This window comes from Chiloscyllium plagiosum, unplaced genomic scaffold (assembly GCF_037043375.1).
Source record: "Chiloscyllium plagiosum isolate Xiang-an unplaced genomic scaffold, Cpla_swu_hap1 HiC_scaffold_1, whole genome shotgun sequence".
NCBI lineage: Eukaryota > Metazoa > Chordata > Chondrichthyes > Orectolobiformes > Hemiscylliidae > Chiloscyllium > Chiloscyllium plagiosum.
The window spans coordinates 167,619,939-167,646,664 of NW_028270139.1; the positions used below are offsets into that span (position 1 = coordinate 167,619,939).

The 26,726-nt window shown below is 40.8% G+C and overlaps 1 protein-coding gene across 1 annotated transcript in view; it reads left to right on the plus strand.

The window, feature by feature from the left end:
- wdr54 (WD repeat domain 54) overlaps positions 1 to 26,726 on the plus strand; it is a 72,487-nt gene that overhangs the window by 15,825 nt on the left and 29,936 nt on the right. Inside the window, exons 4-5 of the mRNA XM_087992129.1 lie at positions 1,698 to 1,754; positions 8,926 to 9,053. Of these exons, the coding sequence (XP_087848255.1) occupies positions 1,698 to 1,754; positions 8,926 to 9,053 (185 nt within the window). The remainder of the gene's footprint in view (positions 1 to 1,697; positions 1,755 to 8,925; positions 9,054 to 26,726) is intronic.

Below are 26,726 nucleotides of genomic sequence, written 5' to 3' on the forward strand. Positions count from 1 at the left end.
ACTACAGATGAAACACAAACAAAAGTAAACCGAATTTAGAATAACAACTTAGTTGAAAACCCAAACGACACTATCGCAACTTAACAAAGCTGTTCCAAACTTTGCAACATCCCATAAACACACCTCTTGGCAAAAGGTAAATTCAAACATAGTTCTTACAGACAGTAAGATTTCAGAGAAAAGTCAGTCAGGGATCATTTTGCTGAAGCATAGAACCTCTTTTCACAGTAGCTGCTTCACTAGGTCCCCAGATAATACTAAACCAAACTAGAAGAAAATCTGAACTGGGAGAACTGGCCACAACCCTGCCACTGTTTTCAAGTAGGTATTTCCAGACATATTGGAACCTCTGTCTTTACAACCCCTCTTGAAACAAAAACCAAGGACAACATCCTTGTTAAAGGGGCAGCATCATCACAATGCCGAGCACTATGCAAGGTTTTATTGACAATATTTTCAGTTGTTGGATACATTTCTCACGGAAGGGCTGAATGAAGCTCTTGGCTACAGCACTTATTATATTGGAACAGTTGAGCATTGGTTCCAAGTTCTGCAGCATTCGGGCATAAGCTTCTTCTGTTTTTCTGAATTGCCCGAGTCGTCTTCAAATAATCCCCTGGAATCTTTTATGTGCTGTTGACAGACTCCACCTTCAAGAGTGCAGTATTGCCTCAAAAGCAGTAGTGTGACCTAGCTACAAGATGTACTGCAGCAATTCACCAAAGATCTTTAAACAGTACCTTCCATCTAGGGCGACAAGGACAGTAAGTACATTGGAATGCCACCATCTGCATCTCCCTGCCCCCAGCCATTCCCCATCCTGACTTGGAAATATGTCTCCATTCTTCCACTGTTGCTGGGTCAAATTCCTAGAATTCCCTCCCTAAGGACATTGCAGGTCAACCTACAACATGTGGAGTGCAGCAGTTCAAGGGCAAATAGATTTGTGAATAACACACAATGCTTGCTCTGCCAGTCTAACCTACATCCCCTAAATGACATTTTAAAAAAAAATACTGTCTCTCAACCAGAGCAATGTTTCCTCGGTACTCCCCTCTGAAATGTCACTTCTCCATCGTACAACGTGGGATGTTTTGAGGTAATGTACGATACTACAACAATACAATTGAATCTTCCTTTCTTATCACAGATTCCCTACAGTGTTGAAGCAAGCCATTCAGCCCAAAAAATCAACACTGATTCTCCGAAGAGCATCCCACCCAGACTTACAACCCCCCCCCCTTACCATATCTCTGTAACCCTGCATTTTCCATGGCTAATCCGCCTAACCTACACATTCCTGGATACTATTGGGCAATTTAGCATGGCCAATCCACCTAATCTGTACATTTTTAGACTGTGTGAGGAAACCAGAGCACCCAGAGGAAACCAATGCAAATATGAGGAGAATGTACAAACTCCACAGACACTCACCTGAGGCTATAATTGAACTTAGATCCCTGGCACTGTGAGGCAACAGTGCTCACCACTGAGCTATCATGCCACCTCTGGTTTTACTAGTTCCTAGTATCCTAATGATTGGATATAAAAGGTTTTGAACTAACGGAAGGATTGACAGTCACTGGATGGATTTGAAATGTAATGTAATGTACTGCAATTGTTTGCAGTAGGTCGTTCCTGTCCCAAGAAACTGTGATGGAGGAAAATTCAATTTTTTGCCTTTTTCCTTTTCCCAGCAGAGGCTGTGTTTGCACGAGGAATTGCAGCTACAAGGAGCAACTATATCTGTGTGGGTGAGTACTGAGCTGGAATCGCAAGTAAGGTATGACAGAGGGATCCGCTCCTATGGTTCAGTTAGTGAGTGTTGTTTGCGATGAATGTTCATGTTATGCTATTAATATTTGATAACTTGGGTACCTTAGTGAAGTGATGTGTGGCTTCAACTTTGATTTATTTTTATATTGTTATGAAAGGAAGGTCTTAGATTTAGTATAATATTTGAGTTTTGAGACGGTATAGGGTTGTCTGAAGTTTTGTTAATGTGCATTCAGAATATGTCTTTAAAATCTTTAGACATGAACAGCTTGGTATATTTGAAACAAGAATAAAGGAGGAACAGAGCTCCTTTTTGCCTAGCAATCTGTGTTTCAGGAGGCGGTCAGACCCTACAAACTTGATTGAGTTTTTGGAAGAAGTAACAAGAAGATTGACGAGGGCAGAGCAGCAGATGTGATCTATATGAACTTCAGTAAGGCATTCGACAAGGTTCCCCATGGGAGACTGATTAGCAAGGTTAGATCTCACGGAATACAGGGAGAACTAGCCATTTGGATACAGAACTGGCTCAAAGATAGAAGACAGAGGGTGGTAGTGGAGGGTGGTTTTTCAGATTGGAGGCCTGTGACCAGTGGAGTGCTACAATAATCAGTGCTGGACCCTCTACTTTTTGTCATTTACATAAATGATTTGGATGCAAGCATAAGAGCTACAGTTAGTAAGTTTGCAGATGATACCAAAATTGGAGGTGTAGTGGTCAGCGAAGAGGGATACCTCAGATTACAACAGGATCTGGACCAGATGGGCCAATGGGCTGAGAAGTGGCAGATGGAGTTTAATTCAGATAAATGCGAGGTGCTGCATTTTGGGAACGCAAATTTTAGCAGGACTTGTATGCTTAATGGTAAGGTTCTAGGGAGTGTTGCTGAACAAAGTGACCTTGGAGTACAGGTTCATAGCTCCTTGAAAGTGGAGTCGCAGGTAGATAGGATAGTGAAGAAGGCGTTTCCTTTATTGGTCAGAGTATTGAGTGTAGGAATTAGTAGGTCATGTTGCGGCTGTACAGGACATTGGTTAGGCGTGCAATTCTGGTCTCCTTCCTATTGGAAAGATGTTATGAAACTTGAAAGGGTTCAGAAAAGATTTACAAAGATGTTGCCAGGGTTGGAGGATCTGAGCTACAGGGAGAGGCTGAACAGGCTGGGGCTGTTTTCCCTGGAGCATCGGAAGCCGAGCAGCGACCTTATAGAGGTTTACAAAATTAGGTGGGGCATGGATAGGGTAAATAGGCAAAGTCTTTTCCCTGGAATCGGGGAGTCCAGAACTAGAGGGCATAGGTTTAGGGTGAGAGGGGAAAGATATAAAAGAGACCTAAGGGGCAACTTTTTCACGCAGAGGGTAGTACGTGTATGGAATGAGCTGCCAGAGGATGTGGTGGAGGCTGGTACAATTGCAACATTTAAGAAGCATTTGGATGGGTATATGAATAGGAAGGGTTTGGAGGGATATGGGCCAGGTGCTGGCTAGTGGGACTAGATTGGGTTGCGATATCTGGTCAGCAAGGACGGGTTGGACTGAAGGGTCTGTTTCTATGCTGTACATCTCTATGACTCTAAGTCCTTCAAATTTGACTAGTGTTCTGGGACAGGAGTGTGTGACTACACATCAGGTAGGTAAAGGGATCCTGAACTTAGCATTAGAGGAGCCTCAGTGTCAGATATGTGGTATTTGCTGCCTGTGACGATGAGAAAAATGACTATAAGGAGAATAGGCAAACTGACCACTGCACATGGTACGGAATGATCACAATTGAGAGCGGGGAGCAAACAAAGAAGTGGTAGTAATGGGAGACTCTATAATTAGGGATGTAGATAGCATCCTTTGTAAGCAGGATCAGAAATGTTGTCTGCTTAGTACCGAAGCAGAATCCCTTGTTAAATGGAAGAGGGCGGCCTATGTAAAGATGAGGTGTGAAGGTTCAATTGGGGCGATTGAGAGTTATAAGGTAGCCAGGAAGGACCTGAAGAGAGAGCTAAGAGCAGCAAGGAGGGGACATGAAAGGTCCTTCGTTGGTAGGATTAGGGAAAACCCTAAGGCTTTCTATAGGTATGTCAGGAATAAAAGAATGACTAGGGTAGGAATAGGTCCAGTCAAGGATAGTAGTGGGAAGTTGCGTGTGGAGGCTGAAGAGATTGGGGAGAGATTGAATGAATACTTTTCGTCAGTATTCAATCAGTAACAGGACATTGTTGTCAATGTGAGTACTGAGTCACAATTAAGTAGAATGGATGGCTTTGAGGTATGTAGCGAAGAGGTGTTGGAAATTCTGGAAAGGGTGAAAATAGATAAGTCCCCTGGGCTGATGGCATTTATCCTAGGATTCTCTGGGAAGCAAGGGAGGAGATTGCAGAGCCATTGGCCTTGATTTTTATGTCCTCGTTGTCTATAGGAGTAGTGCCAGAAGATTGGAGGCTAGCAAATGTGGTTCCCTTGTTCAAGAGGGGGAGTAGGGATAACCCTAGTAACTATAGGCCGGTGAGTCTCACTTCTGTTGTGGGCAAAATCTTAGAGAGAATTGTAAGGGATAGGATTTATGAACATCTGGATAGGAATAATGTGATCAAGGATAGTCAGCATGGTTTTGTGAAGGGCAGGTCGTGCCTCACAAACCTTATTGAATTCTTTGAGAAGGTGACTAAGGAGGTGGACGAGGGGAAAGCGGTAGATGTGGTGTATATGGATTTTAGTAAGGCGTTTGATAAGGTTCCCCATGGTAGACTACTGCAAAAAATACGGAGGTATGGCATTGAGGGTGAGTTGGAGGTTTGGATTAGGAGTTGGCTGGCTGGAAGAAAACAGAGGGTAGTAGTTGATGGCAAAGGTTCATCTTGGAGTGCCGTCACTAGCGGTGTTCCGCAAGGATCTGTTTTGGGACCATTGCTGTTTGTCATTTTTATAAATGACCTGGAGGAGGGGTTAGAAGGTTGGGTGAGCAAGTTTGCGGATGATACGAAAGTCGGAGGAGTTGTAGACAGTGAGAAAGGATGTGGCAGGTTACAGCGGGATATAGATAAGCTGCAGAACTGGGCAGAAAGGTGGCAAATGGAGTTCAATGTAGCTAAGTGTGAGGTGATTCACTTTGGTAAGAGTAACAAAAAGATGGGGTACTGGGCTAATGGACGGATACTTGGTAGTGTGGATGAGCAGAGGGATCTTGGTGTCCATGTACACAGATCTTTGAAAGTTGCCACCCAGGTAAATAGTGCGGTGAAGAAGGCATATGGCGTCCTGGCTTTTATTGGTAGAGGAATTGAGTTCCGGAGTACTGAGGTCATGTTGCAGTTGTATAAGACTCTGGTGCGGCCGCATCTGGAGTATTGTGTGCAGTTTCGGTCGCCATACTATAGGAAGGATGTGGAGGCACTGGAACGGGTGCAGAGGAGGTTTACCAGGATGTTGCCTGGTATGGTAGAAAGATCGTATGAGGAAAGGCTGAGGCACTTGGGGTTGTTTTCATTGGAGAAAAGAAGGTTTAGGGGTGACTTGATCGAGGTGTACAAGATGATTAGGGGTTTAGATATGGTCGACAGTGAGAATCTTTTTCCACGTATGGAGTCAGCTATTACGAGGGGGCATAGCTTTAAATTAAGGGGGGGTAGGTATAGGACAGATGTTAGGGGTAGGTTCTTTACTCAGCGAGTCGTGAGTTCATGGAATGCCCTGCCAGTAGCGGTGGTGGACTCTCCCTCATTATGGGCATTTAAGCAGGCATTGGATAGGCATATGGAGGATAGTGGGCTAGTGTAGGTTAGGTGGGCTTGGATCGGCACAACATCGAGGGCCGAAGGGCCTGTACTGCGCTGTATTCTTCTATGTTCTATGTTCTATGAAGTAAGGGGCATCGGGAATAGGCTTGAAAGGATTATTGGAGCAAGGGTGTGGATCCAGCTGTTGTAGTCCATGTTGAGACCAAGTAAGCAAGAGAACAAAACGAAAGAACAGGACATCAAGGTTTATCATTTCTGGATCAGAATCACATTCAAATTGGCATAGAGATAAGATAATTAAGGAAGTAAACACATGACTAAAGGAATGGTGCAGGAAAGATAGGTTCCATTTTGTGGGATACTGATGTCAGTATTGGGACAGGGAGAACTAAAATGTTGGGAATGGCTCCACCTGAACTGACCTGGGTCAAGGATCCTAGTGGAAAGGCTAAATGGGGTGGTCACCAAGGACCTTAAATTAGTTAAAGGCTGGAAGGCTCAGGAGAGGTTATGAAAGTTTCCAGAACAAATAATAATGATGAACATATGGAAAGGGTCAGGAATCTAATTTCAGGGATAGCTATGAGAAGGGGTGGCGAGTGTTGTACTTAAATGAGCGCAGTTGATGGAACAAGGTACATAAACTTGTAGCGCAGATTGAAATTAGTAGGTAAAAAATGTTATGGGCATCAAAGAGATGTGGCGACAAGGGGATCAAAGCTGAAAATTAAATATCCAAGGATACGGGGGCACAGTTCGCTTGTCAGTAAGAAACTAAATTAAATCAATGGCAAAAAGGAATTTAGGGTCAGAAAGTATAGAAACTGTGTGGGTACAGTTGAGGAACTGCAAAGACAAAAAGACCCTAATAGGAGTTAGGTACAAGCCTCCAAACAGTAGTCAGGATATGGGGCAGAAAATAAATGAGGAGATAGAAAAGAAAGGCACTGTTACAATAATCATAGGGGACTTCAGTTTGCAGGTGGACAGGGAAAATCAGAGTGGTCGCAGATCCTGAAAAAAGGAAACGTCTACGAGCTGATATTTGTGGAGCAGCTTGTGGTACAACCCATGAGGGAACAGGCAATTCTGGATGTAGTGATTTATAATCAAGCAGACTTGATTAGGGAATTTAAGGTGAAAGAATCCCTCGGTGGCAGTGACTACAATAGGGTTCACCTTGCAGTTTGAGAGGGAGAAGTTGAAATCGGATATAACGGTATTAGAATAGAGTGAAGGTAACTGCAAAGAAATAAGGGAGGAACTGGCCAGAGTTGATTGGAAGAGGATCCTAACACGGAAAATGGTGGAGCAGCAATGGCAGGAGTTTCTGGAGCAATTTGGGAGGCACAGCAGAAAAGGAAGATGAAACATACTAAGGGGAGGGCAAGGTAATCATGGCTGACAAGGGAGGTCAGGGACAGTAAAATCAAAAGTAAAATAATGTGGTGAAGATTAACGGGAAGCTTTTAAAAACCAGCAGAGGACAACTGAAAAAGCAACAAGGGGGAGAAGATGAATTATGACAGTAAGCTAGCTAGTCATAGTGTCATGGGATCATACAGCACGGAAACAGACCCTTCAGTCCAACCAGTCCATGCCTAACAATCCCAAATTAAACTAATCCTACCTGCTTGCTCCTGGCCCATATCCCTCCAAATCTTTCCTCTTCATATACTTATCCAAATATCTTTTAAATATTGTAATTGTACCCATATACACCACTTCCTCAGGAAGTTCATTCCATACGTGAATGACCCTCTGTGTAAAACAAGTTGCCCCTCATGTCTTTTTTAAATCTCTCTCCTCTCACCTTAAAAATGTGTCCCCTACTCTTGAAATCCCCATTCTCTTAAAAAGACAACTACTATTAACTCTATCTATACCCCTCATTGTTTTATAAACTTCTATTAGGTCGCTTCTCAACCTCCTACACTCTAGTGAAAAAATTCCCAGCCTATTCAGCCTTTCTTTATAACTCAAACCTGTCATACCTGGCAACATTCTGGTAAATCTCTTCTGAACCCTCTCCAGCTTAATATCCACCCTATAACTGGATGACCAGAACTGGACACAGAGGAGGGTTCACAAAGAAGATTCCAAAAGTTTCTTTAGATATCTAAAAGGTAAGAGAGAAGCAAATGTAAACACTGGACTGCTCGAAAGTGAGACTGGACAACTAGTAAAGTGGAGCAAGGAAATACTAAAGGAACTTTGCATCGTTTTTCATGATGGAAGACACCAGTAACAGCAGAACTTCAAGAGAGTAGGGGCAGAAGTGAGTGTAGTGGCCATCACGAAGGAAGTGCTGGGGATGTTGTAAGGTCAGAAGGTGGATAAATCACATGCACTAGATGGACTGCATTCCAGAGTTCTGAAGGAGATGGTAGAGCATTGGTGGTGATCTTTCAGGAATTGCTGGAGTCAGGAAGGGTCCCAGAGGACTGGAAAATGGCAAATGTCACACTCTCCACCCAGACGAGAGGGAGGCAGAAGACAGGGAAATTATACTCTGATTAGCCTGACCTCGGTAATTGGTAAGATTTTAGAGTCCAGTATTAAAGAGGAGATTGTGGAATATTTGCAAATGGACAGTAAAATGGGGCTGAGTCATCATGGTTTCATCAAGGAGAGGTCAGATCTGATAAATTTCTTAGAGAAGGTAATAAGCAAGTTAGACAAATGAGAGCCAGTGGTCATGATTTAATTGGATTTCTAAAAGGCCTTTAACAAGGTGCAGTGTTGGAGGCTGTTGAATAAGATGAGGGGCAAGGAACTGGCATGGATAGAAGATCGGTTGATTGGCAGAAGGCATAGAATGATGACGAATGGATGTTTTTCAGGATGGGAGCCGGTCACCAGTGGATTTCTGCAATGGTCAATATTGGGACCACAGCTGTACATTATACATGATACATTAGCGATCTGAAAGAAGGAACTGAGGACGTTATTGCTAAGTTTGCAGATGACACAAAGATAGATGGAGGGACAGGTAATGATGAGGAAGTAGGGAGGCTGCAGAAGGACTTGGGCAGTAGAGTGGGAAAAGAAATGGCAACTGGAATCTTCTTCTGGTTCCCAAACTGCTCTTGATGATGGATTTTGAAGTTCCTCACCCAAAGTACATTGTGTGCCCATGCCACCCTCCGTATTTCTTCTGAGTTGTTCCACGTACTATGTTCCACTCAATAATATGATGGAAAGATAATGTTGGGAATATATAGCAGATCAGACAACATTTATCAACAGCAAAGAAGTGAATACTTTGAATTAGTTAATGTCTCTTCAGATACTGTGTTAACTGCAGGCATTCCCCTTATTCTTCAATGTTGGCTCAATTTGCAACCTGCGGCATTTTACACTTTGTTCTCTAATTACTGCATTCCTGAGACATCCTGAGTGTGTGTTCCTGTCATTACAGGCACCTCAACGGGATCAGTCCTGGTCTTCAATATTCCCCCAAAAGGAACGAACATCACTGTGTCTGAAGTACTTGAGCAGCACAGAGACCCCATCACTGACATCGCATGTGATTGCTCTGAAAATAAGGTGACAGCGCAGTCATAGATGTGAAACGTTTAGGAATGATTTGATGCTGTGTAAAGTAAGGGCAACATACATCGTACATTACACACATTGCAATTTACATTAATAAATTGGAGGATGTGAATGTAGCCAGATTTGCAGATGACACAAAAATAGATGGCAAGGCAGATTGTGAGAGGAATGCAAACAGTTCGGAGATTTGGATGGGCTGGTGTTGGATTGGGGTTAACAAGTTAAAAATCCCACAAAACCAGTTTATAATCCAACAGGTTTATTTGGAAGCACTAACTTTGGAAGCGCTGCTTCTTCTTCAGGTGGTTGTGGAACAGGACCACAAGACACAGAATTTATAGCAAAAGGTTACAGTGTTATGCGACTGAAATACATTAAACAAACTTAGATGAAGTCTTTCATCTTTTAGAATGGTTTTGCTAGTTTTGGTTCATTAATATGTAAATCCCAGACCTCCTCTTAAGTCACATTCTCAAGGTAACTTCAGGTTTTCCAACAAAATGTGTCATCTCAGCTCAGACAATGTATTAAAAGTGTGAGGTTAAAGTCTGTCGATGTACCAATCTTGAGTCAGAGTGGTTCTATTTCTAAAGTGGGATTTAGAGAGTCATACATGGATTGACAGTAGGTTATGCATTTTTTGAGCAAATTAAAATATAATTCTGCAAATACAGATTCACCCCATAAACATGTGTGTACAGGAGAGACAGTGAGTATGTATGAGTGTGTGCGCGTGTACAAAATAAGGAGTTTCGGGATTTGAGGTGATTTAGCGGTCTGCATCAGAAATTGGCGAGGTGAAAGAAGACAGAGGGAGGTGGTTGATAGGAAATATTCATCCTGGAGCTCAGTTACCAGTGATGTGCTGCAAGGATCTGTTTTGAGGCCACTGCTGTTTGTCGTTTTTATAAATGACCTGGAGGTGGGCATAGAAGGATGGGTTAGTAAATTTGCATATGACACTAAGGTAGGCAGAGTTGTGGACAGTGCCAAAGGATGTTGTGGTTACAGAGGGGCATAGGTAAGATGCAGAGCTGGACTGAAAAGTGGCCAACAGAGTTTAATGCGGAAAAGTGTGATGTAATTCATTTTGGAAGAAGTAACAGGAATGCAAAGTACTGGGCTAATGGTAAAATTCTTGGCAGTGTAGATGAATAGAGAGATCTTGGTGTCCAGGTCCTGACAGTTGCCACCCAGGTTAATAGCTGGAAATGTGTTGCTGGAAAAGCGCAGCAGGTCAGGCAGCATCCAGGGAACAGGAGAATCGACGTTTCGGGCATAAGCCCTTCTTCAGGAATAAGCCCTTCTCCAGCATCTGCAGACCTCACTTCCACCCAGGTTAATAGGGTTATTAAGAAGATATATGGTGTGTTGGCATTTATTGGTATGGGGATTGCATTTCAGAGCCACGAGGTCATGTTTCAGCTGCACAAGACACTGGTAAAACCACTCCTGGAGTATTGTGTGCAGTTCTGGTCATCGCATTATAGGAAGGATGTGGAAGCTTTGGAAAGGATTCAGAGGAGATTTAGTAGGATGTTGCCTGGTGTGGAAGGAAGATCTCCCAAGGAAAGGCTGAGGGAACTAGGGCTGTTTTCGTTAGAGAGAAGGTTGAGAGGTGGCTTAATCGAGACATATAAGATAATCAGAGGGTGAGATAGAGTGGACAGTGAGAGCTGTTTTCCTTGGATGGTGAAGTAACATGAGGGGACAGCTTTAAATTGAGGAGTGATAGATTTAGAACAGATATTAGGAGTAGTTTCTTTACTTGGAGAATAGTAGGGGTGAGGAATGGCCTGCCTGCAACAGTAGTAGACTTGCCAATGTTAAGGGCATTCAAATTGGACAAACATATGAATAATAATGGGACAGAGAAGGTTAGATGGGCATCAGATTAATTGCTCAGGTTGGCGCAACATAGAAGGCCGAAGTGCCTGTACTGTACTGTAAAGTCATATGTTCTGGTCGTGTGTGTGTGTGTAAGCTTCACTAAGTATGTATGTGAAGGATGGATTGCACCTAAATTGGAAGGGGACTAATATACTGGCAGGGAAATTTGCTGGAACTGCTTGGGAGGATTTAAACTAGTAAGGTGGGGGGATGGGACCCAGGGAGATAGTGAGGAAAGAGGTCGATCTGAGACGGGTACAGCTGAGAACAGAAGTGAGTCAAACAGTCAGGGCAGGCAGGGACAACGTAGGACTAATAAATTAAACTGCATTTATTTCAATACAAGGGGCCTAACAGGGAAGGCAGATGAACTCAGGGCTTGGCTAGGAACATGGGACTGGGATATCATAGCAATTACGGAAACATGGCTCAGGGATGGGCAGGACTGGCAGCTTAATGTTCCAGGATACAAATGCTACAGGAAGGATAGAAAGGGAGGCAAGAGAGGAGGGAGAATGGCATTTTTGATAAGGCATAGCATTACAGCTGTACTGAGGGAGGATATTTCCGAAATACATCCAGGGAAGTTGTTTGGGTGGAACTGAGAAATAAGAAAGGGATGATCACCTTTTTGGGATTGTATTATAGACCCCCTAATAGTCAGAGGGAAATTGAGAAACAAACTTATAAGGAGATCTCAGCTATCTATAAGAATAATAGGGTAGTTATGGTAGGGGATTTTAACTTTCCAAACATCAACTGGGACTGCCATAGTGTTAAAGGTTTAGATGGAGAGGAATTCCTTAAGTGTGTACAAGACAATTTTCTGATTCAGTATGTGGATGTAGCTAGTAGAGAAGGTATAAAACTTGACCTACTCTTGGGAAATAAGACAGGGCAGGTGACTGAGATGTCAGTGGAGGAGCACTTTGGGGCCAGCAACTATAATTCTATTTGTTTTAAAATAGTGATGGAAAAGGATAGACCAGATCTAAAAGTTGAAGTTCTAAATTGGAGAAAGGCCAATTTTGACGGTATTAGGCAAGAACTTTCGAAAGCTGATTGGAGGCAGATGTTCCCAGGTAAAGGGACGGCTGTAAAATGGGAAGCCTTCAGAAATGAAATAATAAGAATCCAGAGAAAGTATATTCCTGTCAGGGTGAAAGGGAATGCTGGATGACTAAAGAAATTGAGGATTTGGTGAAGAAAAAGAAGGAAACATATGTCAGGTATAGACAGAATAGATCGAGTGAATCCTTAGAAGAGTATAAAGTAGGAGTATACTTAAGAGGGAAATCAGGAGGGCAAAACAGGGACATGGGATAGCTTTGGCAAATAGAATTAAGGAGAATCCAAAGGGTTTTTACAAATACATTAAGGACAAAAGGGTAACTAGGGAGAGAATAGGGCCCCTCAAAGATCAGCAAGGCGGCCTTTGTGTGGAGCCACAGAAAATGTGGGAGGTACAAAATGAATATTTTGCATCAGTATTTCCTGTGGTAAAAGGATATGGAAGATATAGACTGCAGGGAAATAGATGGTGACATCTTGCAAAATGCCCAGATTACAGAGGAGGAAGTTCTGGATGTCTTGAAATGGTTAAAAGTGGATAAGTCCCCAGGACCTGATCAGGTGTACCCGAGAACTCTGTGGGAATCTAGAGAAGTGATTGGTGGGCCTCTTGCTGAGATATTTATATCATCGATAGTCACAGGTGAGGTGCCAGAAGACTGGAGGTTGGCAAACGTGGTGCCACTGTTTAAGAAGGACGGTAAAAACAAGCCAGGGAACTATAGACCAGTGAGCCCGACCTCGGTGGTGGGCAAGTTGTTGGAGAGAATCCTGAGGGACAGGATGTACATATATTTGGAAAGGCAAGGACTGATTAGGGATAGTCAACATGGCGTTGTGTGTGGGAAGTCATGTCTCGCAAACTTGATTGAGTTTTTTGAAGAAGTAACAAAGAAGATTGATGAGGGCAGAGAAGTGGATGTGATCTATATGGACTTCAGTAACGCGTTCGACAAGGTTCCCCATGGGAGACTGATTAGCAAGGTTAGATCTCATGGAATACAGGGAGAACTAGCCATTTGGATACAGAACTGGCTTAAAGGTAGAAGACAGAGGGTGGTGGTGGAGGGTAGTTTTTCAGACTGGAGGCCTGTGACCAGTGGAGTGCCACAAGGATCAGTGCTGGACCCTCTACTTTTGGTCATTTACATAAATGATTTGGATGCAAGCATAAGAGGTACAGTTAGTAAGTTTGCAGATGACACCAAAATTGGAGGTGTAGTGGACAGCAAAGAGGGTTACCTCAGATTACAACAGGATCTGGACCAGATGGGCCAATGGGCTGAGGAGTGGCAGATGGACTTTAATTCAGATAAATGCGAGGTGTTGCATTTTGGGAACGCAAATTTTAGCAGGACTTGTATGCTTAATGGTAAGGTCCTAAGGAATGTTGCTGAACAAAGAGACCTTGGAGTGCAGGTTCATAGCTCCTTTAAAGTGGAGTTGCAGGTAGACAGGATAGTGAAGAAGGCATTTGGTATGCTTTCCTTTATTGGTCAGAGTATTGAGTGTAGGAGTTGGTAGGTCATGTTGCGGCTGTACAGGACATTGGTCAGGCCAATGTTTGAATATTGTGTACAATTCTGGTCTCCTTCCTATCGGAAAGATGTTGTGAAACTTGAAAGGGTTCAGAAAAGACTTACAAGGATGTTGCCAGGATTGGAGGATCTGAGCTACAGGGAGAGGCTGAACAGGCTGGGGCTGTTTTCCCTGGAGCGTCGGAGGCTGAGGGGTGACCTTATAGAGGTTTAGAAAATTATGAGGGGCATGGATAGGATAAAGTCTTTTCCTTGGGGTTGGGGAGTCCAGAATAGAGGGCATAGGTTTAGGGTGAGAGGGGAAAGATATAAAAGAGACCTAAGGGACAACCTTTTCACGCAGAGAGTGGTACGTGCATGGAATGAGCTGCCAGAGGATGTGGTGGAGGCTGGTACAATTGCAACAGTTAAGAAGCATTTGGATGGATATATGAATAGGAAGGATTTGGAGGGATATGGGCCGGGTGTTGGCAGGTGGGACTAGATTGGGTTGGGATATCTGGTCAGCGTGGACGGGTTGGACCGAAGGGTCTGTTTCCATGCTGTACATCTCTATGACTCTATGTGAGTTTGATGGGGCATAAGCCTGTGAGAGGTTGCGTGTGTGTGTGAGTGTGGGATATGTATGTGTGTGCGTTTGAGAGAGAGCTTGTATATGAGAGAGTGTCTGTTAATGTGTGTGTATTTGGGTGAGTGTATAGTGAATTGGGTTCACCTGTAGTGTGACATGAATCCAAGATCACGGTTGAGGCCATCCTCATGGGTACCGAACTTGGCTATCAGCCTCTGCTTGGCTATCAGCCTCTGCTCAGCCACTTAGCGTGGTTGCCAGTCCCGAAGTCCGCCTTGGAGGATGGTCACCTGAAGGTCCAAGGCCGAATGTCCCTAACTGCTGAAATGCTCCCCGACTGGGAGGGGGCGCCCTTGCATGGTGATTGTTGTGCGGTATCCATTTATCCGTTGTCATAGTATCTCCTCAGTCTCGCCAAGAATTAAGAAGACAAAAATGGGTCTTGAAGTATCTTTGGCAAACAGGATTAAGGAAAATCCCAAGGTGTTTTATACATATCTATGGAGCAAGTTAGTAGTTGCAGAAAGGATAGGTCCACTCAAGGTCAAAGGCGGGAATTTATATGCAGAGCTGGATGAAGTAGGTGAGGTCCTTAACGAATATTTTGCTTTGGTGTTCAGAAAGGAGAAGGAATGGTGAGTGATGATTCTTGGGAGGAATATGTTGATATTGTAGGGCATTGTCAATATAAAAAAGGTGTTGGGTGTTTTGAAAACATTTAAAGTAGACAAGTCCCCAGGACTTGCTCAGATCTATCCCAGAATACTGAGAGAGGCAAGCAAGGAAATTGTTGAGGCCCTGTATGAAAGTTTAGTCACAGGAGAGGTCCCAGAGGACTGGAAATTAGCCGATATTGTTCCTTTGTTTAAGAAGAGCAAGAGGAATAATCCAGGAAGTTACAGGCCAGTGAGCCTTGCATCATTGGTAGGGAAATTATTGGAAAAAGTTCTTAAAGATAGGATTTACTCACATTTGCGTAAGTATGGACTTAGTAGCGATAGGCAACATGGCTTTGTCTGGAGAAGGTTATGTCTGACAAACATAATACAGTTTTTTGAGGAAGTGACAAAGATGATTGATGAGGGCAGGGAGGAGATGTTGTCAACATTGACTTTAGTAAGTCTGTTGACCGGGCTGATGCAAAAGCTGAAGTTGTGTGGGATCTGCAGTGAGCTGGTAGAATGGATACAGAACTGGCTTAGTCATAGAAGACAGAGGCAATGGAAGGATGTTTTCAAATTGAAGATCTGGGGCCAGTCATGTTTGACAGGGATCAGTGCTGGGACTCCTGTTATTTGTAATATATATATATATGGAGGAGAATATAAGTGGCCTGGTTAATAGGTTTGCAGATGACACAAAGATTAGGGAGCTGCAGATGGTGAGGAGGGTGACCAGAGGATACAGCACAATGTAGAAAGTCTAGAGACTTGACTGGAGAAATAGCAGAAGGGTTTTAGCCTGGACAAATGTGAAGTAATGCATTTCGGGAGATGTTCACGCAGGACGGAAGTATACAGTCAATGGCAGAATTCTTAGTAGCATCAGTAAATAGAGGGATCTCGACATACAGGTCCACAGTTTCCTGAAAGTGGCAACGCAAATGGATAATATGGTCAAGAGGCATATAGCGTGCTTGACTTCTTCAGTTGTGACATAGATTATAAAAATTAGCAAATCATGTTGCAGCTGTATCAGACTTTAGTTAGGCCACATTTGGAATATTGCGTACAGTTCTGATCATCATACTACCAGAAGGGTGTGGAGGCTTTAGAGAAGGTACAGAAACGGTTTACTAGAATGTTGCCTGGTTTGGATGGTATTAGCTATGAGGAGAGATTGGACAAACTTGGTTTGTTTTCACTTGAACGTCCAAGGATAAGGGTGACTTGATAGAAGTTCACAAAACTATAGGAGGTATGGATAGAATTGAAAAGTTGGAGTCTTTTTTCCCCAGGTTACTTGAACAGCACTATGTTCCTTCAAATTTGGAAGTTGCAGGGGTGATCTAATAGAGATTTAATAGCTTTTTAATACATTCATTCGCAATATCAATTACTGGGGGATGTAGCAACGTTTAAGCAGAAAAACGTTTTTAGTTTAGATAGGCATCATTTGTCAGTGCAGTCTTGGTGGTGAGCTGAAGGACCTGTTCCTGTGCTGTATTGTTCTTTGTTTAGGGAATGTTGGTCCTTATTTCAAGGGAGTTGGACGATGAGACTCGGAAAGACTTACTGTAACTTTACATGATGCTGGTGAGACCTCATCTGGAGTACTATGAACATTTTGGGTCCCCTTATTTAAGGAAATATATAATTTCATTGGAGACAGTTCAGAGAAGGTTTACTAGAATGATCTGTGGTATGGCCTGTCAAACATGACTGGCCCCAGATCTTCAATTTGAAAACATCCTTCCATTGCCTCTGTCTTCTATGACTAAGCCAGTTCTGTATCCATTCTACCAGCTCACTGCAGATCCCACACAACTTCAGCTTTTGCATCAGCCCGGTCAACAGACTTACTAAAGTCAATGTTTGCCTTATGAGCAAACATTAAACAGGTTTCGACTCTGACTGGAGTTTAGAAGAATGAGAGGTAATCTCCTTGAAATGTATAGGATTCTTAGGGGCATTGACAGGGTAAGTGATGAGAGGATGTTCTCCCTCATGGGCGAGTCTGGGACCAGATAAAGGGGCACCATTTAAGACTGAGGTGACAAGGAGTTGCTTCTTTCAGAGAGTTGAGAACTGTAGGGACAGAGTCATTGTGCATTTAAAGGCAGAAATAGGTAGATTCTTGATTAGTCGGGGAATCAAGTGTTTCGGGGAAAAAAGGAGGAAAGTGGACATGAGGAATATTAGATCAGCCATGGTCCTATTTAATGGCAGCAGGCTCAAGAGGCCATCTGGCCTACTCCTGTTCCTATTACTTTTGGCAGAAATTGTGGAGCCACAGGTCATAATCTTCCAGTCCTCTTTGGATACAGAATTGGTGTCATTGGACTCAATAATGCCAAATATTGCACTTTTGATCAAAAGCAGTTGTTAGGGTGAACCCAGAAGCTATAGGCCAGCCAATTTAACCTCAGTAGTAGGGAAATGATAATCCAGGACAAATTAACGGTATAAAACATTTGAATTCTCTCTCTCTCTCTCTCTCTCTCTCTCTCTCTAACAGCACTGTGGATGGACGTTTACCCATTGGACTAAAGTGATTCAAAACAGGGGCTCATCACCACCTTAAGGGCAATTAGGGATGTGTGATAAATTCTCAGTTTACTCCTTATGCCAAAGTTCTGTGAATGAACGTGTTATAAACAAGCTATCAGATCCCTATTAGATCATCCCTAAAGCTTTCTAAATTTGAAGCAACATAGTGCTGTTAAAGTAACCTTTTCTCAAAACTTAACGTTTGGCCCAGTATCATTCTAGCAAATCTGTGCAGTAACCCCCTACAAAGTCAATATATGGTTTCTAAAGTGTGGGACCCTAAACTTAACATAGTCCTCTGGATAGGCTCTGACCAGAATTCTGCATAACTGAGGCATATGTTAGTTCCTCTTTATGTCATCAAGGAGTGGAATACAAGGCCAGCATTCAATTAATCTAGTTATAAGATGAAGAGGTTTAGTGGTAACTGCGTTTGTGTTTTGTGTGCTTGTCATTTGAGTTTGTAACAAGTGTTTTAAAATTGTATTTTCTTATTATCTTTTAAAAACAGAGATTGATATGTTGTTAGTCAGCATGGCTATGTCAGAGTGAGGTCATGCCTAGTAAATTTGTTAGAACATTTTGAAAATGTGATCGAATATATGGATGAGGGAAGTTCAGTCGATATAGTTTATACAGATTTTGGCAAAGGTTTTAACAAGGTCCCACATGGGAGACTGATTGAGAAAGATGAAACACGTGGAATTGAGGGAAACTTCCCGAGATGGATCAGGAACTGGCTTAGTAACAGGTCACAAAGGGTAATGGTGGAAGGCTGTTTGAGTGACTGGAGATTGGTGTACCACAAGGATCAGTACTAAAAGTGTTATTGTTGTTATATTCAAAAATGATATTGATGACAATGTGGGGAGAAAGTTAAGCAAATTTGCATGACGCCAAGATTGATAGGGTAGTTAATAGTGAAGAAGATAGTTGTAGGAAGATATAGATGGGTTCGTAAGATGGGCAGAGCGGTGGCAGATGATATTTAACCCTGATAAGTGTAAGGTGATGCATTTTGGAAGAAGAAACATGATGAAGGAATGTCTAATGAATGACAGGACACTGGCCAGCTTATAGGAACAGAAGGATCTAAGGGTAGTTATTCACTGATGCCTGAAGTCAGCAGAGCACATGAATGGAAGAGTTAAGAAAGCCTATCGGACACTTGCTTTCATCAGTCATGGCATAGAATATATGAGCAAGGAGATAATGTTGAAGTTGTACAGAGTGTTGGTCAGGAGACCTGTGTGCAGTTCTGGTCACCTCATTACAGGAAGGATATGATAGCACAGGGGAGCATACAGAGTAGGTTCTCCAGGATGTGACCTGGAATGGAGAAATTGAGCTATCATGAGAGACGAGATAGGTTTGGATTGTTTTCTCTGGAGGAGAGAAGACTCTGTTCTAAAGGCGGGTATGATTGAGGTGTATAAGATTATATGAGTACGGACAGGGTGAATAGAGGGCAGCTGTTCCTCTTGGTTGAGAGGCATAGTTTTGGGGTAAGGGGCAGGAGACTTAGAGGGCATTTGGGGAAAAATCTTTTTCGTTCAGCAGGTGGTGAGGATCTGGAGTGCAGTGCCTGGAAACTGGAAGCTGGAAACTTTACAACTTTTAATAAATATTTAGATGAGCACTTCAAATATCATAACGTTCAAGGATATGGGACCAGTGCAGAGAATTGGGATGAGCGTACTTGTAGTGGTAGTTATATTGGTGCATACTCAATGGGTTAAAGGGCCTTTTCTGCACTGTATGAATCCATGAAATTACTTCAAATCCAAAGAGATCATAATTAGTTTATGTGAATTTACGAATCTGATATGACAAGGTCACTTGGAGTTCTTTCATTTGGCAATGACAGAAGCCCTTTCACAGGGGCTTGAGTGCAGTTGAATTACCGATGAAAGTGCAGTAATTGGTTACTTCACAATTGAAGTACAGAGTTTCAAAATCAAACTGGGAGAGATTGAGTTTAGAAGCTTCTTTCTCTTCTGGTTTTCTTAGTGGATGGAGGGAATAAGTTTAAAAAGTGCATATCCAAAGAAGCCAGTTTGTCGGAAGTTTGGCACTTCCAAGTTAAGCACTCAGCTAATGTGATTGGAGTTGATGTCCTGGCCAAAACAGTAGTGAAAAGGAAGTCTTAGACAATGTTATGACATGGCAGTGAACCCCTCTGTTAATTAAAATAAACACCCAGAAAAGCTCACCTTGTCTCATAATCTGTTAAAATATATGAGTGACAGACATCTCCCAAATTCTACTGTTTTTTTGAAAATAATATCAATTTATTCTTTAACTCTAAAAGTGAACATTAAAAAAACAACTATTCACATCTCTAAGCCCTCAGCTTTCTCTTCACTGCTTATTATCTGACTCCAACTCTATAACAATATACTGTTCCAATAAAACACTTCTTAAAATTACATCAATTTAATTTCAAAACCACACAGTGACTGTTGTCATCGGTGTCTTTCTTCTTTCGGCTGAAGATCTCCCTGGGTCGTTGTCTTCTATGAGGATGTTTTATATGGCAAAGGTACCTTCGATAGAGAATGTTTCGATGGCAGTTACACTGTCTAACTTTAAAAATGCCTGGTTTTTTATACCGCCAATATCGGATCATCTCATTCGTTCAACGTTGGTACACAATGAATTCAAACTCGATTGGGTTTTAGTATCCTGAAGCATAATGTAAACTGATTGGTTAAATTCGAATTGTCAAAATAGCAACCAACTCGGGTATCCACAGCCAACTGTTACATATTTTCAATTTTCAGTACACTCTGAGATTGCTAGCTAGTCATATGACATGTGCTTGTAAGCTGTCCGTACAAAACAACATTCACTCTCTCTTAAAGGTACACTACGTACCTTCATAACAACGAAAACAAATAATTCATTGTAACCAGGAGTTAGGAGAGTTTATAATGGGGAATAGAGAAATAATAGAAAGCTAAATGATTCATTTGGAGAACATGTAAGGAAATCACCGGAACTGGAGATCAACGTGACGAGGGAAAATGAGGATTTGTAAAAAGTTAGTGATAGTAAGAAGATTGTACTGAAAAAAAAATAACAGAGCTGAAAGTTGATAAGTGCCCTGGACTTGATAGTCAATATCCAGAGTAGGTGGAGATAGTCAATGCATCTGTAATTATCTTGCAAAATTCTAGATTGGGATTGATTCCTGCAGACTTGAAGTTAACAAATGTAACCCCATTATTTAAGAAGGACGTAATAAAGAAAACAGGGCACTACAGACCAGTTAGCCTTACGTCAGAAGTAAGGTTGTAAAAAAAAAGACACTTGTTTATATTCATTCATGAGATGTCAGTATAATTGGTTTCGTCTGAATTTATTCAAATCCCTGATGCCTATTAAGAAAGTGGTGATGAGCTGCATTCTTGAAAATATGCAGTTAATTTGGTGTAAGTAAATCTAGGAGGGGGTTCTAGAATTTTGACCCAGCAACAATGACGGAACAATGATATGTTTTCATGTCAGGATGGTATCTGGCCTCCAGATGGTGGTGCTTCCATATAATTGCTGCTCTTGATCATCTAGATGGTGGTGTTTGTGGATTTGGAAGGTGGTGCTGAAGGATCCCAGGTGATTTTCTGCAGTTTATCTTGTAGATGGTACACACTGCAGCTACTGAACATTAGTAGGGAGGAAATGGATGTTTGTGGATATGGTGCCAATTGAGTGGTTTGCTTTGTCTTGAATGGTGTCAGTCATCTTGCCTGTTGTAGCTGCACTCATCCAGACAATTGGGGAGTATTCTATCACACTCCTGACTTGTGCCTTGTAGTTTTTGGACAGATTAGGAGAGTCAGGAAGTGAATTACTCACTGCAGGATTTGTAGTCTCTGACCAGTTCTTGTAGCAACTGTATTTATATGGCTAGTCCAATTCCATTCTTGGTCAATGGTAACCTGCAGTATGTTGAGATTGGATGTTGATACCATTAAATGTAAAGGGAGAAGGTTTGATTTTCATTTATTGGAGATGATCTTTGCTTGGCACTTGTGTGGAGCATGTCTCCAGTCCTTTTAGCTGGAATGTTGTCAGGCCCTGCAGCCTTTGCAAAATCCAGTGACTCCAACTGTTTCTTGATATCATGCATGTTGAATTAAGTTCACTGAAGTCTGGCATCTGTGATGCAATGGACCACTGGAGAGGGTTGAGCTGGCTCATTCACTTGGCACATTGGCTGAAGATTGTTCTGAATGCTTCAGCCTTGTATTATAGTGGTTCCCCCAGTATTGAGGCTGGGATGTTTACGGAGCTGCCTCCTCCAGCATTGTTCACAACTGGATGTCATGATTTGGAGGTGCCAGTGTGGACTGGGGTGGAAAAAGTTAAAAGTCACATGACATCAGGTTATCGTCCACCAGGTTTGTTTAAAATCACAAGCTTTCAGAGTGCTGACAAAGGAGCAGCTCTCCAAAAGCTTGTATTTGCAAATAAATCTGTTGGACTGTAACCTGGTATTATGTGAGTTTTAATTTGTCCACAACTGGATGTGACATGATTGTGGAGTATAGATCTGATCCATTGGCTGCAGGATCTCTCCGTCCCATCTATTACTTTCTGTTTATGCAAGTAGTCCTGTTTGGTAGCTTTACCACGTTCACATTTCATTTTTAGGTGAACTTAATACTGCTTATTGCATGCCATCCTGGACTCTTGATTGAATCAGGATTGATCCCCAGCTTGCTGGTAATAGTAGAGTTGAGAGTATGCCGGGCCAAGAGGCCAGATTGGGTTGGAGTTTGATTCTGCTGCTGCTGATGGCCCACAGCACCTTGGTGTCTAGATTTGTTCAGTGTCTAGTCTAGTGATAGTTATTGTGTTTATTTCCTCCCTCATCCCCTTTACTATTTAGTATTTTCGGAATGTTTTAACCCTTCACTATTTAGTATTTTCGGAATGCTTTAACCCCCTTCAATATTTAGTATTTTCGAAATGCTTAAACCCTTCACTATTTAGTATTTTCGGAATGCTTTAACCCTTCACTATTTAGTATTTTCGGAATGCTTTAAACCCCTTCACTATTTAGTATTTTCGGAATGTTTTAACCCCTTCACTATTTAGTATTTTCGGAATGCTTTAACCCTTCACTATTTAGTATTTTCGGAATGCTTTAACCCCTTCACTATTTAGTATTTTCGGAATGCTTTAAACCCCTTCACTATTTAGTATTTTCGGAATGCTTTAACCCTTCACTATTTAGTATTTTCGGAATGCTTTAACCCCTTCACTATTTAGTATTTTCGGAATGCTTTAAACCCCTTCACTATTTAGTATTTTCGGAATGCTTTAAACCCCTTCACTATTTAGTATTTTCGGAATGTTTTAACCCCTTCACTACTTAGTATTTTCGGAATGCTTTAACCATTCACTATCTAGTATTTTCGGAATGCTTTAACCATTCACTATTTAGTATTTTCGGAATGCTTTAACCCCCTTCACTATTTATTATTTTCGCAATGTTTTAATCCCCTTCACTATTTAGTATTTTCGGAATGCTTTAACCCCTTCACTATTTAGTATTTTCGGAATGTTTTAATCCCCTTCACTATTTGGTATTTTCGGAATGCTTTAACCCCTTCACTATTTAGTATTTTCGGAATGCTTTAAACCCCTTCACTATTTAGTATTTTCGGAATGCTTTAACCCCTTCAATATTTAGTATTTTCGGAATGTTTTAATCCCCTTCACTATTTAGTATTTTCGGAATGTTTTAATCCCCATCACTATTTAGTATTTTCGGAATGCTTTAACCCCTTCACTATTTAGTATTTTCGGAATGTTTTAAACCCCTTCACTATTTAGTATTTTCGGAACGCTTTAACCCCTTCACTATTTAGTATTTTCGGAATGCTTTAAACCCCTTCACTATTTAGTATTTTCGGAATGTTTTAACCCCTTCACTATTTAGTATTTTCGGAATGCTTTAAACCCATTCACTATTTAGTATTTTCGGAATGTTTTAACCCCTTCACTATTTAGTATTTTCGGAATGTTTTAACCCCTTCACTATTTAGTATTTTCGGAATGCTATAAACCCTTCACTATTTAGTATTTTCGGAATGTTTTAATCCCCTTCACTATTTGGTATTTTCGGAATGCTTTAACCCCTTCACTATTTAGTATTTTCGGAATGCTTTAAACCCCTTCACTATTTAGTATTTTCAGAATGCTTTAACCCCTTCAATATTTAGTATTTTCGGAATGTTTTAATCCCCTTCACTATTTAGTATTTTCGGAATGTTTTAATCCCCTTCACTATTTAGTATTTTCGGAATGCTTTAACCCCTTCACTATTTAGTATTTTCGGAATGTTTTAAACCCCTTCACTATTTAGTATTTTCGGAACGCTTTAACCCCTTCACTATTTAGTATTTTCGGAATGCTTTAAACCCCTTCACTATTTAGTATTTTCGGAATGTTTAAACCCCTTCACTATTTAGTATTTTCGGAATGCTTTAAACCCATTCACTATTTAGTATTTTCGGAATGTTTTAACCCCTTCACTATTTAGTATTTTCGGAATGTTTTAACCCCTTCACTATTTAGTATTTTCGGAATGCTATAAACCCCTTCACTATTTAGTATTTTCGGAATGTTTTAACCCCTTCACTATTTAGTATTTTCGGAATGTTTTAACCCCTTCACTATTTAGTATTTTCGGAATGCTTTAACCACTTCACTATTTTGTATTTTCGGAATGCTTTAACCCCTTCACTATTTAGTATTTTCGGAATGCTTTAAACCCCTTCACTATTTAGTATTTTCGGAATGTTTTAACCACTTCACTATTTAGTATTTTCGGAATGCTTTAACCCCTTCACTATTTAGTATTTTCGGAATGCTTTAACCCCTTCATTATTTAGTATTTTCGGAATGCTTTAAACCCCTTCACTATTTAGTATTTTCGGAATGCTTTAACCCCCTTCACTATTTAGTATTTTCGGAATGCTTTAACCCTTCACTATTTAGTATTTTCGGAATGCTTTAACCCTTCACTATTTAGTATTTTCGGAATGCTTTAACCCCCTTCACTATTTAGTATTTTCGGAATGCTTTAAACCCCTTCACTATTTAGTATTTTCGGAATGCTTTAACCCTTCACTATTTAGTATTTTCGGAATGCTTTAACCCCTTCACTATTTAGTATTTTCGGAATGTTATAACCCCTTCACTATTTAGTATTTTCGGAATGCTTTAACTCTTCACTATTTAGTATTTTCGGAATGCTTTAACCCTTCACTATTTAGTATTTTCGGAATGCTTTAACCCCTTCACTATTTAGTATTTTCGGAATGCTTTAACCCCTTCACTATTTAGTATTTTTGGAATGCTTTAACCCTTCACTATTTAGTATTTTCGGAATGCTTTAATCCTTCACTATTTAGTATTTTCAGAATGCTTTAAACCCCTTCACTATTTAGTATTTTCGGAATGCTTTAACCCTTCACTATTTAGTATTTTCGGAATGCTTTAACCCTTCACTATTTAGTATTTTCGGAATGCTTAAGCCCTTCACTATTTAGTATTTTCGGAATGCTTTAACCCTTCACTATTTAGTATTTTCGGAATGCTTTAACTCTTCACTATTTAGTATTTTCGAAATGCTTTAAACCCTTCACTATTTAGTATTTTCGGAATGCTTTAACCCCATTCACTGTTTAGTATTTTCGGAATGCTTTAACCCCTTCACTATTTAGTATTTTCGGAATGCTTAACCCTTCACTATTTAGTATTTTCGGAATGCTTTAATCCTTCACTATTTAGTATTTTCGGAATGCTTTAAACCCGTTCACTATTTAGTATTTTCGGAATGATTTAACTCTTCACTATTTAGTATTTTCGGAATGCTTTAACCCCTTCACTATTTAGTATTTTCGGAATGCTTTAACCCTTCACTATTTAGTATTTTCGGAATGCTTTAACCCCTTCACTATTTTGTATTTCCGGAATGCTTTAACCCCATTCACTATTTAGTATTTTCGGAATGCTTTAACCCCTTCACTATTTAGTATTTTCGGAATGTTTTAACCCCATTCACTATTTAGTATTTTCGGAATGCTTTAACCCCTTCACTATTTAGTATTTTCGGAATGCTTTAATCCTTCACTATTTGGTATTTTCGGAATGTTTTAACCCCTTCACTATTTAGTATTTTCGGAATGCTTTAATCCTTCACTATTTAGTATTTTCGGAATGCTTTAACCCTTCACTATTTAGTATTTTCTGAATGCTTTAAACCCCTTCACTATTTAGTATTTTCGGAATGCTTTAACCCTTCACTATTTAGTATTTTCGGAATGCTTTAACCCTTCACTATTTAGTATTTTCGGAATGCTTTAACTCCTTCACTATTTAGTATTTTCGGAATGCTTTAAACCCCTTCACTATTTAGTATTTTCGGAATGCTTTAACCCTTCACTATTTAGTATTTTCGGAATGCTTTAACCCTTCACTATTTAGTATTTTCGGAATGCTTTAACCCCTTCACTATTTAGTATTTTCGGAATGCTTTAACCCTTAACTATTTAGTATTTTCGGAATGCTTTAACCCTTCACTATTTAGTATTTTCGGAATGCTTTAACCCCTTCACTATTTAGTATTTTCAGAATGCTTTAAACCCCTTCACTATTTAGTATTTTCGGAATGCTTTAACCCCCTTCACTATTTAGTATTTTCGGAATGCTTTAATCCTTCACTATTTAGTATTTTCGGAATGCTTTAACCCTTCACGATTTAGTATTTTCGGAATGCTTTAACCCCTTCACTATTTAGTATTTTCAGAATGCTTTAAACCCCTTCACTATTTAGTATTTTCGGAATGCTTTAACCCCCTTCACTATTTAGTATTTTCGGAATGCTTTAATCCTTCACTATTTAGTATTTTCGGAATGCTTTAACCCTTCACGATTTAGTAATTTCGGAATGCTTTAACCCCTTCACTATTTAGTATTTTCGGAATGTTTTAAACCCCTTCACTATTTAGTATTTTCGGAATGCTTTAACCCTTCACTATTTAGTATTTTCGGAATGCTTTAACCCCATTCACTATTTAGTATTTTCGGAATGCTTTAACCCTTCACGATGTAGTATTTTCGGAATGCTTTAACCCTTCACTATTTAGTATTTTCGGAATGCTTTAACCCCTTCACTATTTAGTATTTTCGGAATGCTTTAACCCTTCAGTATTTAGTATTTTCGGAATGCTTTAACCCCCTTCACTATTTAGTATTTTCGGAATGCTTTAACCCTTCACTATTTAGTATTTTCGGAATGCTTTAACCCTTCACTATTTAGTATTTTCGGAATGCTTTAACCCCCTTCACTATTTAGTATTTTCGGAAT